The sequence below is a fragment of the Pyrus communis genome, chromosome 2 (genome assembly GCF_963583255.1).
Source record: "Pyrus communis chromosome 2, drPyrComm1.1, whole genome shotgun sequence".
NCBI lineage: Eukaryota > Viridiplantae > Streptophyta > Magnoliopsida > Rosales > Rosaceae > Pyrus > Pyrus communis.
In genome coordinates this window covers 11,786,283-11,803,907 of record NC_084804.1, presented here as the reverse complement: position 1 = coordinate 11,803,907, position 17,625 = coordinate 11,786,283, and the positions used below count along the sequence as shown (strand labels likewise).

Sequence of the window (17,625 nt, the reverse complement as noted above, 5' to 3'; positions counted from 1 at the left end):
TTTTTTGCTGAAGCCTGAGTTATCCCACCCACACCCCAAAGGATAGGATTAATTCAAAGGCTAAAGGCATTTCAACCCACCCTGACCATGTTCAAATAGCACATATCTCTAAAGGCATTTCAACTCATCCCTGACCATGTTCAAATAGCACATGTCTTCTCAAAACTTTCAACCAATGAATCACCAGTAATTTTACTAGCTTCATGCCTTGAATCTAAGACCAAGGAGCAAACTTGATTTGGAATTTTAACGTACTTCTACTGAACCACTTGTCGTGGTTATAAAAAAGCATAACTTGAGACTCTCCATATTCTTCAATTCAATCCCTTGCTCCTAAAAAACTCCTGCTTCAATTCTTCTATTTGTAATTTAGGGAGGGAGGGAGAGGGGGAGAGGGAGAGAGAAAGCGCCTCAAAACGCGGAGCTTTAATATGTAATGTAAACAAGACTAAGGACCTATATTTTAGATAGGACAAACGACTTTGAGGCCAAAGCGTGATTAATGAAAAATATATAATTTTACAGATAAAGCTTTACTACAGGAAATGAATCATAGTTATGCACTATGATGCGGATTTAATTCTCATTAACTCTTTTTTTCCTAACAACTAACTATTTAATTCACTACCGTTATTATTTGTAAAAGGCTTAATCGAACAAATAGTCCCGTGATTATAAAGTATTCGGAAGATAGTCCATGTGGTAACAAAGTTTGAATTTGAACCCCTATGATGAAGCCTTTTAGAATTTATACCCAAAATTAAAACTTTCCTTGTTCCTCCGTTAATAGCCCTGCACTTCAGGTTAAGATGATCATTTTAGCTCATCAACCATGGGAAACATAATACTTTTCTTTTGGTAAAATAGAAAACATAATACTTAATCCTATCAAATGGACAATTGGAAAGCTGCCCAACGTAAATTGAACATCTGAAGCTCGTATCAAGACCTTTTTCTTTTAATTTCTCCATTGAAAGTTATTCTTTAATACGGAATCCATTGTAACGAAATTCAAGTTCCATCAATTGCTGAAGCACACAAATTCATAAAAAAAAAATCCCAATTCTTGGAGAAACACAATTCATGAAACTTGAAATAATGATCAATCAAACCCAACACCGAATAAGAGTTAAAAAGAAAAATTAAATTTGATGCGCTGTTTGGTTTCTGAGAAAATGCTAGAAAATATGGAAGCTGAAACCAAATAGAAACTCAGAGAGGGAGGAGGGAATTGTACGGAGACACTTGTCAGGGTAAGAATCTTGAATTATGGTCCGAGGCAGATGGGACAAGGATTTGGGTCCTCCTCCAAACAAGAAGAAGAGCTGTTGATTTTGTCGGCCTTCAACCCTTGCTTCCCCATTTTTGCTTGCTCCCTTCAATTCTCTGAGAACGGAATCGATGTTTCTCTGATGCTCCTCACGGAAGAGATGAAATGACCATCTTAGCTTCACAGTTCAAGTGTGGACTACTAATGAAAAAATAACGTGAGTCTTAATTTTGAGCATAGATCCTATCAGACTTCATCAAAAGGATTTAAATCCAAATTTTTATACCAAATGGATTATCTTCTTAATACCTCATGACTAATGACTACAGAACTATTTATCCAATTAGATCTTTATAAAAGATATATAATATACAATGTCGTTGTTGTTCCCAGTAGACGACCAAAATTAAGGGCACCATTGATATTTAGGACTTGATATGCGCTGGTCAGCTTTAATTTTTGCACGTGACCATTAAAGTATAGGCACTAACCTTTTATCTTATCCCGCATCTGACTTCCAATAAGCTCAATGGGTAGCCACGGCCGGCCCGTCAAAAGCTTCATTGGGCCGGCTGCTTCGTTATGTGTCGTGTTTCTCTTGTTTACATGTTACACATTTACATACCTCAACCCACTCTTGACGTTGATTCTAATATTATACGCGTCAACTCTACTCCACACTTGACCAAGAGATTTGAATCCTCTTGACCAAGACGTCAAATCCTTCAGTGTCCACGCACGCTGGGCCTGGACATTCTTCAGTGTCCATCCTAAGTGGCAACAATTTCCGAGGGCCCGTACCATCTGCCGTTGGAAATCTCTCCAGGCTCACAACTTTGGACTTAGGCAGCAACTTTTATCCAGAGACTCATAACCAATTCTCTAGCCCAATTTTGGACAACATAGGTTTGACTAGAATTTGTACCCGCGTTGCTGTGGGATTGAAAACTATATGAAAGATTATGCAATATCAATCTTCATAAATAATGTTTGAGTCAAAAACTAAGTTACCAATGCCAATGTAAATTATACACAACCTTATCATGAATGAAACAAATTTAAATATCAAAAGAGAAACCTATTTCGTCTATTAAAAACATTACAAAGTTCTTTGGATACGAAAAAACACAAATTGCTTCCTGTCCAAAAATATTAATGGGAAATGTTGTTTACTGCAACACTAAAAGTTGTCTTTTGCTATGTTGGTCATTAAGGAAGCATCCCAGGCAAGGGGAAAAAAAGTGAAATAAATTTATATAGTAGAATTATATCATGAACAAACTAAGGATAAAGAGTGCTTACCTAGTGTTTTTGTGTGCAGAAATAAGTCTGAATTTGCACGAAATGGAGATGACCTTCTCTTGCAATTCTATAAGACGCAATCAAATTTTTGTGCATTTCCAACTTGCCATGCAACCAAGTTTCTACAAAAACATATCAAATTCAAGAAAGTAATTAGACCAAGGCATAAGAGATTATAAGAAAAAAGTATAGAAAATATAAACCACATATACCACTTATTGTACTACTTTGTATTCCGAATACACCTAAAAATATATCAATTTCTAGTGAATGGTTCATTTCCAATTAATTCCACTCTAGTTTCTTTCTAACCCTTCAACTTATCCTTGACTTAATTTTTTTTAACGGCATCATAATTAAGAGTTAGCTTCCATCAAATCCTTCAACCAATCCCACCCATACCTCTCTAACCCTTCATAATCCCAAATTTACTCTCTTAAACCCTTTAACCTAACCTTGACTTTGTTTTTATAGCTTAGTTTCATTTAAAAGCTTATTTTCTCCACAAAATCATAATAGTTTCCATCTTACATCACATTTTAAACTCTTGATAACATTAATTTCCATCTCAAATCAGAACGAACCTCCAACGTTAGAAATATGAGTAAAAAAAATGTTTAGTAAAAGAATTTGCCAATTCTAATTAAGAACTGTTAATCAAACTGTAAAAGCAACATATGAGTTTTTCCCAACTTCAAACAGAGAACCAACAGCAAGAATAAAATTGGAAATGGAATAGACCAAACAGACCATGAAGATTACACAATCAGAAGATGATATATTTGAAGAAGAAGAGTTCATTACATAGTGTGATGACAGCCGATCAGCAGCAGAAACTGAGAAGAGCGAAGAACTTGGCCTCAGATTTTCTCCATAATAATTGAAAAAATAAATAAACTTAACATGTAGGAATGATGCTGTTATTTTCTCCGGACAATAAACATCATCTCTTAAAATATTAAAAATAATGTATGTGCATTTCATTCATATTTCTATTCACATCATAAACGTAAACCTCAAAACACAACTCATGGAACAACTTTTCTTACTAAACCCTAGAACACATTTTAAAAATTTTAAAATAGTTCTCATCTTTTGTTTTCTTTGCTAAATTCATTCATGCGTTTCTTAAATTTAAATTCAGTTTATAAATTTTCAAATCAATCCTTAGAAAGTAATCTTTTATGTAATTATTTAAAATATGCTGTATAAAACATACTTATTGCTTCCACTTAAGAAAACTGATAACACAAAATGAATTAAACTGGAAGGTTAAAATAAGTTCTCTTACCAAATAACTGAAGCCAAATTAACACAGAAGCATATCAACATATTTAAATTGGGCGGAGGAGGAGGTGGAGAGAAGCAGGGAAACACCTAGGATTGATGAAGGGAGAAAAGCACACAAAAACAGAGGAAGAGAAAAGGAAAAGTGACGGAAGAAAATGGAAGAGCCTTCGAGCACCTTCCCCACCAAAAACGAAAAGTGAGGGTGGATAACTGTTGGAATCAGATTAACATGTCGACATTGCTTAGAAGCAAACGGACACGTGGGTATCGATGAGGGAAAGGAATGGGAAGGCTGAACAGCACAAATGAAACGCGTGGCCAAAAAGGGTAAATCCGCCACTTCGCTGTACAGAAACGGAAAAAATAGAACTCCAAAGAGTAATTGGAGGACAATTTCGGTAGTTCACTGTTATGAACAGTATTTTTATGCTGCGAAGTATATGTATAATTTATGGTCTTCAACTTATTGACCTGAGTGTGAATTCTCTGGGAGGGAAAATTCCACCCTCTATAGGCTAACTCATGGAGCTCCGGTCGAGCTCCGGTACCTTGATCTTTCATTCAACTCTGTAAATTCTTCAATCCCTTCCGAGCTCGGTCTTTGGACAGACTTCACCTATTTGTCCGTGGCTTCCAATAAACTCACAGGGGAATTGCCCCTGTCCTTGTCCAATCTAAACAACCTCGTCCAATTGGTTTTGGCTATCAATCTATTTATTGGTCAAATCCTTCCGTCTCTTGTCTCCAATTGGACTAATATGGTCTCTTTGCGACTTCAATCCAATAGCTTCAGTGGAACCATTACAGCAGAAATTGGGCTCTTGACACAATTGCAGTATCTAGGCCTTGATTCCAATGAACTCAGTGGGGAGATTCCGACAGAGGTTGGAAATATGTACATTCTATCGATCCTCAATCTAAGTAAGAACCACTTGACAGGAGTGATCCCTCGGAGTCTAGACTATTTGTCATTTCTTCATGACTATGATTTTTCTTATAGCAACTTGACCGGCCCAATCCCAGCCGTTTTCCAAACGGCAACAACAAATATTTTTGTTGGAAACGCTGGCTTATGTGGGGGGATGTAGAAGGACTAAATAGTCTATGTGATTCCCCCAGAAGAAATTCCGAAAAGAATAACAAAAGAGTTCTAATTGGTGTCCATGTATCTCTTTGTGGTTTATTAATGGTTACAACTGTGATTGGTCTTATGTTCCGTAAGAAACCTGGTCTCGTTTTGAACATAGTCAACACTTCCGAAAACTTTGAGAGTTTGGAGTCCACGATATTGCAAGAGGAATTAAAGTTCACATTTGCGGAAGTTGCGAAGGCTGTAGATGACTTTCATGAGAAGTACTGCATTGGTAAAGGAGGGTTTGGAAAGGTTTACAAGGCAGAGCTGCAATCGGGCCAAATTATTGCAGTTAAAAGGCTTAGCATGTCAGACTTCAATGACATTCTAGCAATCAATCTCCAAAGCTTTCATAATGAAATCCGAACTTTGATTAGTATCTGGCACCGGAACATCATGAGGCTTTATGAATACTTAAAGAGAGGAGGCCTGGGAAAAGCTTTGTATGGAGCTGAAGGTGTTAATGAACTCGGTTGGCCTAACAGAGTCAAAATTGTGCAAGGACTTGCTCAAGCACTTTCTTACTTGCACCATGATTGCTCTCCACCAATTGTGCATCGTGATGTAACGGTCAACAATGTATTGCTTGAGTCAGATTTCGAGGTCCGTCTCTCGGATTTTGGAATAGCGAGGTTATTAGGTACTGATTCATCCAACTAGACAGATATTGCTAGTTCATTTGGCTTACATAGCACCAGGTAATTTAAATTTAATTCGTATTTATGGTTCATCTTTTTGCTTATTGGGATTTGTTTTAAGGTGGCTAGTTTTGATTTTATTGACACGCAGAGCTTGCATGCACTATGTGAGTCACGGATAAATGTGATGTATATAGTTTTGGAGTGGTGGCACTAGAAGTCATGATGGGAAGGCACCCAAAGGATATGCTAGAGTCCCAGCTACAAGAATCATCAAAATCAAGGAGGAGCAATGTAGAATCGCTCTTGAAAGATTTGTTAGACCAAAGGTTGGAGCCGCCAACAAATGCATCTGCAAAGGCAGTGGTGCTAGTAGTGACAATTGCCTTGGCCTGTATAGAACGCATCCTGCGTCCAGACCGACGATGGTATTTGCGCACAAAAACTCCCAGCTCAAATTCTGCCTTGCCTTCCCGAGCAGTTGACAATCAACAAGTTAATGGCACTATAAAAAGTAAATGAAAAATAGATGACAAAGGGGAGTAGCTCAAACTTCCCCATTAGTATTTCTGCTACAAGCAAGTCCATCTAATTTCTCATGTAATACATCTTCAATACCCTAATTAATCATCTGTATTATTTGTGGAATGCGGATTATATGTGCGACAAATTTTCTTAATCGTAATGCTTTAAACCGATAATCTACAAGTTCAATTAAACATTGGAACAGAAAGTTTTACATTTTTCTGAAGGAAAAAAAAACACAAAACCAGAGGAAGAAAAAGAAGATAGACAAAATTACAACAATTCGAAAATCCTAAACCTGGTTCAAGAAAGAGACCATCTTCTTCTGCATGGCCACAGCATTCTCACACGTTAGATCGGCTAAATGGAAACAATGCTCCTCCCCTTCTGCTTCCATCACCTCTACAACCCCATTCCATCCACTCTTTCTCAGCACCTCCCCGTAATACCATCCCCTTTCTTTCAACACATCTTTTTCCGCCACGAAAACTACCACTTTCCCACACCCCAATTCCCCCAGTTTTGGATCCTTTTGGGGGTTCATTAGCGGGTCATCAGATCCATTACTCAACGGGTAGACAAAGCGCCACATGGCTGCCACAAACTCTCTTATATTTGCAGGGGCATTGAGCTCTACCCCAATTAGATCTGACCCCCAGAAATATGGATGGACCAAAACAATCCCAATCAGCTTAACACCAAGCAGCCCCTCCGAGCCTACTTTCAATCCCATATGGTGCGCTATATTAGCTCCGGCACTGTCCCCAGCGAAGAACACGCGCTGCGAATCCGCATAGCTAGTTATCCAATCTTCATCTTCTTCTTCACCGCCCTTTCGCTTTCCATCAAAATGGGAAGCCACCCATTTGAGAGCAACCCATGAATCGTCGTAGGCAGCTGGGATTGGGTGCTCCGGGGCAAGCCTGTACTCAACAGAGACGGCAACAACATTGACCTCGGAGACTAAGGAATTAAGGTAGTTGTGATACGTGGGGGAGGAGGCGCTTTGGATGCAGAAGCCACCGCCGTGAAAGTAAACGAGAAGAGGGAGTTTGGTGGCAGCGGATTTGGGGATGTAAAGCCTTACAGATATTGCTGGTTGTTGGGAGATGACAATGTCTTTGGATTGCACTCCGGTTTCGGGTTGTGTTGATGGAGGAACTGTGGCTGTGCCTAGGAGTCTCTCGACTCGACCGTCTTTGTATACTTTGATCATTGGAGAAAAGTCATAAGACAGTTCTTCATTGCTCATGTTTTGGATTTTCAACTTCAATGAAGAAAGTAGAAGAATAAGAAACAGCTATGTAGGCCTCTCTCTCTCTCTGTCTAGCTTATGCAGCCGACAGCCTCATGCATTATTACTTTTAACAGGACGTAGGCCATGGAATTTCAATGGACACAGTTGCCACAGCTGTCAAAGAAGAAAGATAAGATGCTAGCTAGCCAGACAGTTTCAACAACTCTGGATGGCACGCAGCTCTAGTGAAATTTATCCCCTTAATTTTGGGTCCCATAACAATCTTATACTTCATCTTTTAAACATTATAATGTTACACATCAACTTACAAAATCGTTATAATATCAAACATCCGTTAAATTTTCTATCAATTTAACTATTAAATGATAACGTGGTAAATATAAGGTCCACATTTACACCGACGTGGATGCCCATTATGCACCATGGGAATAAAAAACAAATAAAAAATTTAATTCATAAATTTTTCAAATGATGTGGTATAAAAACATGGTATGAATAACATTACACTATGTTTTATGAGCTTTATGTATGTTTTCTTGAACAATATTTCTCATAATCTCAATTAATTTTTCGATTACCATTGAAAGATCATTCATGTAAAAATTTACTGAAAACAAAAATCGTTTAGTTATCTAATTGCGACATGACAATTAAATAAATGAAGACAGATTTATCAATACTATACATATAACTTTCTGTTCTAATGTTAAATTTGAACATATCAAATTTGGTGTAAATTATAACATTCATTGATTACTTACAGAATGGTGTGAAGGATCCTTATAAGGTGGACGCAATGAGAATACAACATCATAAATCCTATAAATGAACAGTGTTCGGGGAGGATTTCACTTTATTTACAAAATTGCCACCAACCCTCTGGTGCCATTCGGATTGATAATTTCTATTTATTAACGAAATTGCCACCGCTTTGCACAGTAGAAGGGCGCCCACTCGTCAATCATCGTGGATTGCTCTGCTTCGACTACTTTGTCCCCTCCGTTTCCATTCCCTTTTCGTTCCCTCTTTTTCTCTCCCGACTCTCTCCCACTCCCACTGCCCTTCTCTCACGCCCACTAACCATCTCACTCCGGGCAATACATGCATGAACTCGATGAGAAGGCACCATCTCTTATCTGCAAAGCGAAGAAGAACTCAGCAGATTGTATGTCACTCCTCCCCAATATTTTCTTTATGGTTTTCTTCAATTATTTGTTTTGGGCTTGTTTCTTTCCCGAGAATAAGAAGAAGGAAACAGGAAAAACATGATATTGGACAGTTAATTATTTATCTTGGAGTGTTATATTTATTCAAGGCATCCAAGGGGAATTAGGTACTTAATTGATTGATTACCTTATTGAATTTCTCTGATTTTTCTGAAAGAATTTTTTTTTTTTTCCTGGGGTTTGGATGTTTTCTTGACTTTTACCACTTTGGTCGTGGCTTCCACTCAAATTTTAATTTAATTTAATTTAACTTTTTTGGGTATTATAGAAAATTAAGTATATAGTTTGCCGTTATAGTTTGGTCCTTTTTATGCAGTAGATAGTAGAAAAATGACCAAAAGTAGCTTCATGCAAGCACATGAGTTTGGTAAGCTTTGGTGTTCATGCTTTGTGTATAGTCTACTGAATTTATATCAGTTTCAGAATTTATTATTGTGATGTTTATAAGTCTACGGAGTCAGTTGCATAATTGTGCGGCATTTTTACATGCAGAGAAGAGACGTGCTGAGTCTCACTCTGGCATTCAGCCCTCCGTTCCTCTCATGATCTCTCACACCCTCTCTCTAATTTCAGAACAATATGAAGCAGCTCGAGCTCTCTGTGCATTGAATCAATGGCAGTCATCTAGAGGTGATTTTTCTTTGCCTTTTTGTATGGTTAGTGGATTATTAGGTTAATTTGGGTAGTGAAGGTTCTGTTTTGGCTTAATTTCGATTTTCAACTCTTATAAAATATTGGGTTTTAGGGATTTCTTCTTAGTGATCATCTTCATATTCGATTGGTGATTTGGCGTGTGGATTGTCTACTTCTTTGATGAAAACGCTCACCGTTGGGACTAATATAGGTTTCTCATATTTTCTTGCACCATTTGTGAGGGATTTAATTTTCCTTTTCTGGGTTTTCTTATACTCAAGGTACGGTTTACATTCTGGAATTCATGATTCAATTGGAAACCACAATGACATATCAACGTGTGTTGTATATTCATACAAAACAAGTAAGCTCTTATTTACCATTCAGCTTTCATTGACATTGGATTCTGATTTACCTTCTAAATGCGGATTTTGAACTTTGCACAAGTTGTAGTTTTGTCTTTTCAAATTTCAGCAAATATTAGGAAAAGCATAAAACCAATTGTTTGTTAGGAAATATATCTAGCACGGATATGAGTAACGTTTTTTTCAGTTTCAATTTCCATTAAATTAAAGATTTTATGCCTAATATTTCATAAAGTTCAGAATTGCTAACCGCAATGTATGATTGTTATAGTGGAAACCAGTGAACTTATAGGCTTAATGGGCTTACAATAAGCTAATAGTGCTATATTTTCCCTCTCCCTATATGTAGTTTAATATAATTGAACAAGTTCAAAGAGAATGATCAGAATGAAGGTTCGTATTAGATCCGATGTGCTTCCTCTTTCTATGCATTTTGGTTCAAATTAGGGTTTTAGGTGGAAACCTGAAATGAAAAGAGAATAAAATTTGAAGGATCCTCTGATTTTGTGTTTGGATGAGAGGAAAAGATGAGAAATTTGTTAAGAAAAGTTGGTTGTGGTGAAATTTCATTCTTTAAAATCCATCAGATTATGCTTAAATTGTTAAATGTAGTTGTTATTGTTAGCTAATTCATGTTTTTAGTCTTAAATTAAATTTATTGTTTCCCTTGCTTGATTATACTTGCAGCTACTAATCCTGGAAGTTTCAATAACAGCGTCGCTGGCCAGCAGGTGAATACTAACCAAATTTTATCTAGCATTGAACCATTTCTTAAGATCTGATTCAGTTTTATTTAAGGAATTTGAAACCTTCACCTTGAACCATTTCTTATCATAATTCATGGGTTGCTAGCGCAAATATAGTGCAATCTAATGTTTTGATGCATACTTGATTCGGTCTCAAATGCGATATGTTGTAATTCTTTCTAATTTCATTGTTTACCTATCTTTGTGTGGATCAGGCGGTACTAGAAACAGTTGCAAGAGTAAAGTCGAAGAAAAATTAGACGAAAGAAGAAAAGTACATGCTTCTAACTTAAATTCAGTACAGTTTTTCATATATTCTTTGTCAATTGAATCTAGCCATTATGGCCTGTTCTCACCAACTATGTTGTAGTATAAATTGGTCATTTCAACTACATGATGTTTTCAATCTGGATAATGATAATAGAGGAGAAGATACACATACACCAACACTGATTGATCGCAATGTAAGATTGCTTCATGGAAAATATAATTGCTCTGGTTATTTATCTCAACGGTCCTAAATGTAACTTTGCTATTAATATTTTTAGGACAATGTCTTCATAATATCAAATTTTAAATCAAAATATCCAGTGCTGCAACTAGACTTGAGGTAAACTTACTGGCTCATTACAGTTTTGTTAAGTTCATTGGTCTTCTCTTAACAAAAAATGCTGATTTTGAACTGATCTACTGGTTTCATTGTAGATTAATATCAGATTTGGTGGTCGTTATTGTATCTGCAACCTGTGGTGGCATTGCCTTTGCTTGCACTGGACAACCGATCTGATACATACATTCATAAGTACATACACGTGTACATATATTTCCAAACTTATTGAACTTATAAAGAAAACTTAATGCTGTGATCTTACTTAATGTTCATATTCTGCTTCCTTCATACCAAAACTTGACATGTTATTAGTGAATATTTGCTAGCTGGATCCATTATGGACCTTGGAGGTTTCAACTTCTTCAGTGAAATGGTTCAAGTATGTTTTACCCTGCACTTTTATTATCCAAGAAGAAATTCTTGAAATCCAAAAGTGTGCTTATATATATTCAGGGTATGGTTGCTTCCTCCTCCAAAACCAAAAGTGTACTTATATATATAAGCAACAGGAAGAATTGCTCAGATACGAGTAAGTGAGGCTTTTTTAGGTCGTATTTTAAATGCACTGGCTAAGCCTATTGATGGTTGGGGTGAATTGCCGCATATGAAATTGAGCACAATTTTGCATAGCCCACTTGTTTCTCGAGAAGAGATGGGAAACATGCTCAATTTTCATGCCTTTGATGTTTTGGTTCTTTCTGAACCTAGAATTAGTGTATCCAAAGCTTTGGACGTTGTCAAGACTTTGGGCTTTTCTGGTAGCTTCATAGTTGATGCAGTGGGTTTTTCTGTGGGTTTTTACACTACTAATTTTGTTAGTACTAGGGAAATAGTTGATTTTTCTACGTGTGTATATATATATATATATATATATGGGTTCGATTACAAAATTCTGTAGATTGAAAATGATACTTTATGTTGTCATTTTCTGTATGGTTTTCTTCAATTACTTGTTTTGGGTTTGTTTCTTTCCCGAGAATAAGAAGGAAACAGGAAAAACATAATATTGGACAGTTGATTATTTATCTTGGAGTGTTATATTTATCCAAGGCATCCAAGGGGAATTAGGTACTTAATTGATTGATTACCTTATTGAATTTCTTTGATTTTTCTGAAAGAATTTGTTTTTTTTTTTTTCCTGGGGTTTGGATATTTTCTTGACCACTTTGGTCGTGGCTTCCACTCAATTTTTAATTTAATTTAATTTAATTTTTTTGGGTATTATAGCAAATTATATATAGATTACCATTATAGTTTGGTCCTTTTTATGCAGTAGATTGTAGAAAAATGACCAAAAGCTGCTTCAAGCAAGCACATGAGTTTGGTAAGTTTTGGTGTTCATATGCTGAATTTGTTTATGTTTTGTGTATAGTGTATTCAATGTATATCAGTTTCAGAATTTATAATTGTGATGTTTATAAGTCTACGGGGTCAGTTGCATAATTGTGCAGCATCTTTTATATGCAGAGAAGAGGCGCTGAGTCTCACTCCGGCATTCGGCCCTCCGTCCTCTCATAATCTCTCGCATCCTCCCTCTAATTTCAGAACAATATGAAGCAGCTCGAGCTCTCTTTGCATTGAATCAATGGCAGTCATCTAGAGGTGATTTTTCTTTGCCTTTTTGTTGGGTTAGTGGATTATTAGCTTAATTTGGGTAGTGAGGGTTCCGTTTTGGCTTAATTTTGATTTTCAACTCTAATAAAATATTGGGTTTTAGGGATTTCTTCGTAGTGATTATCTTCATATTCGATTGGTGATTTAGCGTGTGGATTGTCTACTTCCTTGATGAAAACTCTCACCGTTGGGACTAATTTAGGTTTCTCATATTTTCTTGCACCATTTGTGAGGGATTTAATTTTCCTTTTCTGGGTTTTCTTATACTCAAGGTTCGATTTACATTCTGGAATTCATGATTCAATTGGAAACCACGATGACAGATCAACGTGTTTTGGATATTCAGACAAAACAAGTAAGCTCTTATTTACCATTCCGCTTTCATTGACATTGGATTCTGATTTACCTTCTAAATGCAGATTTTGAACTTTACACAAGTTGTAGTTTTGTCTTCTCAAATTTCAACAGATATTAGGAAAAACATAAAACCAATTGTTTGTTAGGAAATATATCTAGCACGGATATGAGTAATGTTTTTTCAGTTTCAATTTCCATTAAATGAAAGATTTTATGCATAATATTTCATAAAGTTCGGAATTGCTAACTGCAGTATATGATCGTTATGGCATGTATAGTGGAAACCAGTGAACTTATAGGCTTAATGGGCTTACAATAAGTTCAAAGAGAATGATCAGAATGAAGGTTCGTATTAGATCCGATGTGCTTCCTCTTTCTATACATTTTGGTTCAAATTAGGGTTTTAGGTCGAAACCTGAAACGAAAAGAGAATAAAATTTCAAGGATCTTCGGATTTTGTGTTTGGAAGAGAGGAAAAGATGAGAAATTTGTTAAGAAAAGTTGGTTGTGGTGAAATTTCATTCTTTAAAATCCATCAGATTATGTTTAAATTGTTAAATGCAGTTGTTATTGTTAGCTAATTCATGTTTTTAGTCTTAAATTAAATTTATTGTTTCCCTTGCTTGATTATACTTGCAGCTACTGATCCTGGAAGTTTCAATAACAGTGTCGCTGGCCAGCAGGTGAATACTAAACAAATTTTATCTAGCATTGAACCATTTCTTAAGATCTGATGCGGTTTTATTTAAGGAATTTGAAACCTTTACATTGAACCATTTCTTATCGTAATTCATGGGTTGCTAGTGCAAATATAGTGCAATCTAATGTTTTGCTGCATACTTGATTCGGTCTCAAATGCAATATGTTGTAATTCTTTCTAATTTCATTTTTTACCTATCTTTGTGTGGATCAGGCGGTACTCGAAACAGTTGCGAGAGTAAAGTCGAAGAAAAATTAGAGGAAAGAAGAAAAGTACATGCTTCTAACTTAAATTCAGTACAGTTTTTCATATATTCTTTGTCCTTTGAATCTAGCCATTATGGCCTGTTCTCACCAACTCTGTTGTAGTATAAATAGGCCGTTTCAACTACATGATGTTTTCAATCTGGATAATGATAATAGAAGAGAAGATGCACCAACACTGATTGATCACAATGTAAGATTGCTTCATGGAAAATATAATTGCTCCAGTTATTTATCTTAACGGTCCTAAATGTAACTTTGTTTGTAATATTTTTAGGACAATGTCTTCATAATATCAAATTCTAAATCAAAATATCCAGTGCTGCAACTAGACTTGAGGTAAACTTACTGGCTCATTACAGTTTCGTTAAGTTCATTGGTCTTCTCTTAACAAAAAATGCTGATTTGAACTCATCTACTTGTTTCATTGTAGATTAATATCAGATTTGGTGGTCGTTATTGTATCTGCAACCTGTGGTGGCATTGCCTTTGCTTGCGCTGGACAACTGATCTGATACATACATTCATAAGTACATACGCATGTACTTATATTTCCAAACTATAGAGAAAACGTAATGCTATGATCGTACTTAATGTTCATATTCTGCTTCCTTCATACCAAAACTTGACAGCTCATTAGTGAATATTTGCTAGCTGGATCCGTTATGGACCTTGGAGGTTTCAACTTCGTCAGTGAAATGGTTCAAGTATGTTTTACCCTGCAATTTTAGTATCCAAGAAGAAATTCCAATTCCAAAAGTGTGCTTATATATATTCAGGGTATGGTTGCTTCCTCCTCCAAAACCAAAAGTGTACTATATACACTACTAATTTTGTTAGTACTAGGGAAATAGTTGATTTTTCTACTTGTATGTGTGTGTATATATATATATATATATATATATATGGGTTTGATTACAAAATTGTGTAGATTGAAAATCATACTTTATGTTATCATTTACTTGGTACATGAAGATGTTTTATTTTCAAAATGAAAGGTACACTATACTTGGAAAAAAAATCTTGAGACTGTTGGGGTGTGCCTATGGATGCTAACTTGGTTCTTAGAGACTGTTTTGCATTGCTTCTTTCGTTACTACGTTATATGATATGGAGGACATAATTTTTTTATTTATCATTTTGAAGGTTTCCTGGACCCCTGATTTTTGAATGTGCAAGTCATCAAGAGAAAATCAAGAATGTAAGCTCAGCTCAAGAAGGTTTATATTTTTGCAAGTCCATTTTTCTTTTGCTGCAATTAGATAACTAAACGGTTTTATAGTCTCAAATGTAAGCTCAGCTCAAGAAGGATAAGAACAAAAATTGACCTTCTAAAACATACGTAAAGTTTTATAGTTTCCGGATACAAAATGTCCATATAAATAAAATCTTTTACTGTCAAGTCTTAGTAATTCTGGTATAACTAATTAATGTCTTTTTCTGGGTTTGTCTGCCATTAGTGTTATGATTTGTTCTAGCTAATGGACTATCTGCAAATGTTATGGTTTTCATAGTGGTATTTATGTAGTCTTTCTCTCTCAACTGGGTTTTCTCTGTTGCTGGCCCAATTCACTCTGCTGCAGATTGTTCCCATTTTTCACTTTCGTTGAGGTAAAAGCTCAAATCTGTGTATTTTTGTGTTCAACAAGTTGGTAGGGCAAATTGTACTTTGCTCTGCATATGAGCAATGTCTAAGTTTTACCTATTTTAATAATGCTTGGTTTGTACTTCTTGATTTTTAATTTGTTTTTTTTTTTTTGTATTGAGTTGGACAGACAGTTCATAGGTTTGGTTCCATATTTATTCAAAGAAGAACACAAAGAGGGCAACACCATAACCCTAGCACGATTATGTATGGAATGAATTAAATCTATTAAAGAATTATATTTTGGGTGTGTTGTTAGGAAGAAATTGATGGTTGTTTTAGCATAGTGAGATTGCCGTTGTAAGGTTTAAGGATTATGCTTTTAGTTTTCTCTTTAACCAGTTCAATGCTAGAAATACGGATTTGCATTTTCTTGATTTGAATTTGTATTAGCATAGTGAGATTTCCGTTGTACGGTGGGTTTTCTTTTTGGCAAGTTTGTGTTTCTTATTCGCATTCATGATTCTGTAATTATTTACATTTGCATGATATCTCATAAATTGGATGTGAATATATTTATTGTATTTGAACTTTTTTAGACAAGCAAATGATTTGATTGATAACTTAAAGTTGATTTTTTTTTTCTTTATGTCTACATATTACAGGGGCAACGAAGACGGGGGTTGAAGTCGAACGCTTGCGTGGGACAAATTCGAAGATTATTCAGTAAGTCACTGATTAAGTCAGATTAAACTGCCTTCATTTCTTTTTGTGTCCATGGTCTAATTTTACTTGGATGATTTAATTCTATGGGATGATTTCTTCTAGGTTTTTTCCATTTTGTATTTTAAATATGTTTAAGGTTGAAGGAGGCGGCGATGGAATTCTGGATGCTGAAGAGAAGAAGCCTGGTATTGTTTCTTCTTTCATTTTAAGTGAGCATCTCTTTCTTTTCTTCTAGCTTTGCTTCTTTCCTTTTGTTGTCGAATGTTTCAAAATTTCAACTCACATGTTCGTGTGCTTTGTTGAGGAGTGTTTTTTGCCATTACTAGGCCATTATTCTGTCTTTTCAATAATTGTTTCTTTATTTTTTTTCATATTATTTTTCGCAAAACCAAATCATATAGCAAAAAGCTTTTTCAAACAGACTTTAAAATCTGTTGCGAAATGGATGATGCAATAAAAAAATACGATGAGAGTATCTTTGCACGCTATAATAGGTTTTCTTTTTGGCAAGTTTGTGTCTCATTCGCATTCATGATTCCATTATCATTTACATTTGCTTCTGCATGATTTCTCATAAATTGGATATCATTGTATTTTAACTTTTTTAGTCAAGCAAATGATTGCATTGAACAACAGATGCATCAATTACATGCTGCAAGTGTAAGATGGCTAAAACGCATTAGGGTGCCTTCAAACGATCACTTTGTTTTATCTTTTTGGATTTTTGACAGGTTACATTAGATTTTATTATTGTTTATTTGATGAAGTTCTCGATTAAGAGCAGTTGCACTTGCATTATTGTTCAGGACTAGCAACTGTAATAGTACAGTGTGGCAGATTGTCTTATTTACGTCTGAATTTGAATGGTTTACTGTATCATATAGGAAAGATGAAAAGGGAATATGAGATGATATTGGAGAAAGCTTTGCAAAGCGTCTGCCTGCTAAATTCAGATACCATAACTTCTGTTATTGTTTAGGTGAGGTGTTCTGTTTGTATGAAAATTTGAGTCTCAAATATTTTAAGCGTTGTGTCAACAACTTGAGATGGTTGTAAAGCAGTGCATGTAGCGTTGATGCCTTTTACTTTACACACGTATTTGTTTCGTTTGAACTAAACTTGCAGTGTACATATTTTTGCCAAAGATAAATGAAGGCCCTTGGAGCCTGATATTCTTTGTTAGAATTTCTATTACAAAATTGAGGAGGGATCCTGTCCATTTATGCTTCTATTTAGTAAGATTGGGGTGGTAAAGATTTCTGGGGTGTTTTCGAACTGCATTCATTTCTTGCAAGGCGCATTAAGAAGCATTTTTTCAGTTGCACATTATGGCAGCACTTCGTTTTGATTTGTAAACAAACTATGTGCTTTATCTTTGTCTGGGG

General features: G+C 35.6%; 2 protein-coding genes, 1 long non-coding RNA gene and 1 pseudogene across 18 annotated transcripts; 2 read left to right on the top strand and 2 right to left on the bottom strand.

The window, feature by feature from the left end:
- Positions 1-1,123: 1,123 nt before the first annotated feature.
- Positions 1,124-4,028, bottom strand: LOC137726721 (uncharacterized). The gene is made up of 4 exons (XR_011067672.1): positions 3,864-4,028; positions 3,377-3,408; positions 2,573-2,694; positions 1,124-2,218 (listed from the first exon to the last, which is right to left on the bottom strand). It is a non-coding gene; the product is annotated as an uncharacterized lncRNA (long non-coding RNA).
- Positions 4,029-4,167: 139 nt separating this feature from the next.
- On the top strand, positions 4,168-6,199 carry LOC137724758 (MDIS1-interacting receptor like kinase 2-like; annotated as a pseudogene).
- A 114-nt stretch (positions 6,200-6,313) lies between these two features.
- LOC137726720 (probable carboxylesterase 12) lies at positions 6,314-7,490 on the bottom strand. The gene has a single exon (XM_068465676.1). The coding sequence runs from the start codon at positions 7,407-7,409 to the stop codon at positions 6,450-6,452; it is 960 nt and encodes a 319-aa protein (XP_068321777.1). The 5' UTR covers positions 7,410-7,490; the 3' UTR covers positions 6,314-6,449.
- An 886-nt stretch (positions 7,491-8,376) lies between these two features.
- LOC137726717 (uncharacterized) lies at positions 8,377-17,403 on the top strand. 16 transcript variants are annotated; one of them, XM_068465672.1, is made up of 19 exons: positions 8,377-8,580; positions 8,958-9,008; positions 9,134-9,271; positions 9,556-9,638; positions 10,327-10,370; positions 10,601-10,659; positions 10,756-10,849; positions 10,934-10,995; positions 11,091-12,063; positions 12,269-12,319; positions 12,463-12,597; positions 12,882-12,964; positions 13,606-13,649; positions 13,880-13,938; positions 14,035-14,122; positions 14,207-14,268; positions 14,363-14,709; positions 15,076-16,425; positions 17,125-17,400. In XM_068465672.1, the coding sequence occupies exons 1-6, from the start codon at positions 8,517-8,519 to the stop codon at positions 10,608-10,610; spliced, it is 390 nt and encodes a 129-aa protein (XP_068321773.1). In that variant the 5' UTR covers positions 8,377-8,516; the 3' UTR covers positions 10,611-10,659; positions 10,756-10,849; positions 10,934-10,995; positions 11,091-12,063; positions 12,269-12,319; positions 12,463-12,597; positions 12,882-12,964; positions 13,606-13,649; positions 13,880-13,938; positions 14,035-14,122; positions 14,207-14,268; positions 14,363-14,709; positions 15,076-16,425; positions 17,125-17,400. The 16 variants fall into 16 exon arrangements, 15 of the variants coding, with proteins under 15 accessions (XP_068321773.1, XP_068321772.1, XP_068321770.1 ...); XM_068465671.1 differs by having other exon boundaries at positions 10,601-10,849; XM_068465669.1 differs by lacking the exon at positions 10,756-10,849 and having other exon boundaries at positions 17,125-17,399.
- The last annotated feature ends 222 nt before the right edge of the window (positions 17,404-17,625 follow it).

Coding starts and splice junctions, on each gene's coding strand:
- LOC137726720 (XM_068465676.1), bottom strand. CDS start 7,409: ATGAGCAATGAAGAACTGTCTTATGACTTTTCTCCAATGATCAAAGTA.
- LOC137726717 (XM_068465667.1), top strand. CDS start 8,517: ATGCATGAACTCGATGAGAAGGCACCATCTCTTATCTGCAAAGCGAAG. Junction 8,581..8,957: donor GAAGAAGAACTCAGCAGATT/GTATGTCACTCC, acceptor CTTTTTATGCAG/TAGATAGTAGAAAAATGACC. Junction 10,660..10,933: donor AATTAGACGAAAGAAGAAAA/GTACATGCTTCT, acceptor TAATATTTTTAG/GACAATGTCTTCATAATATC.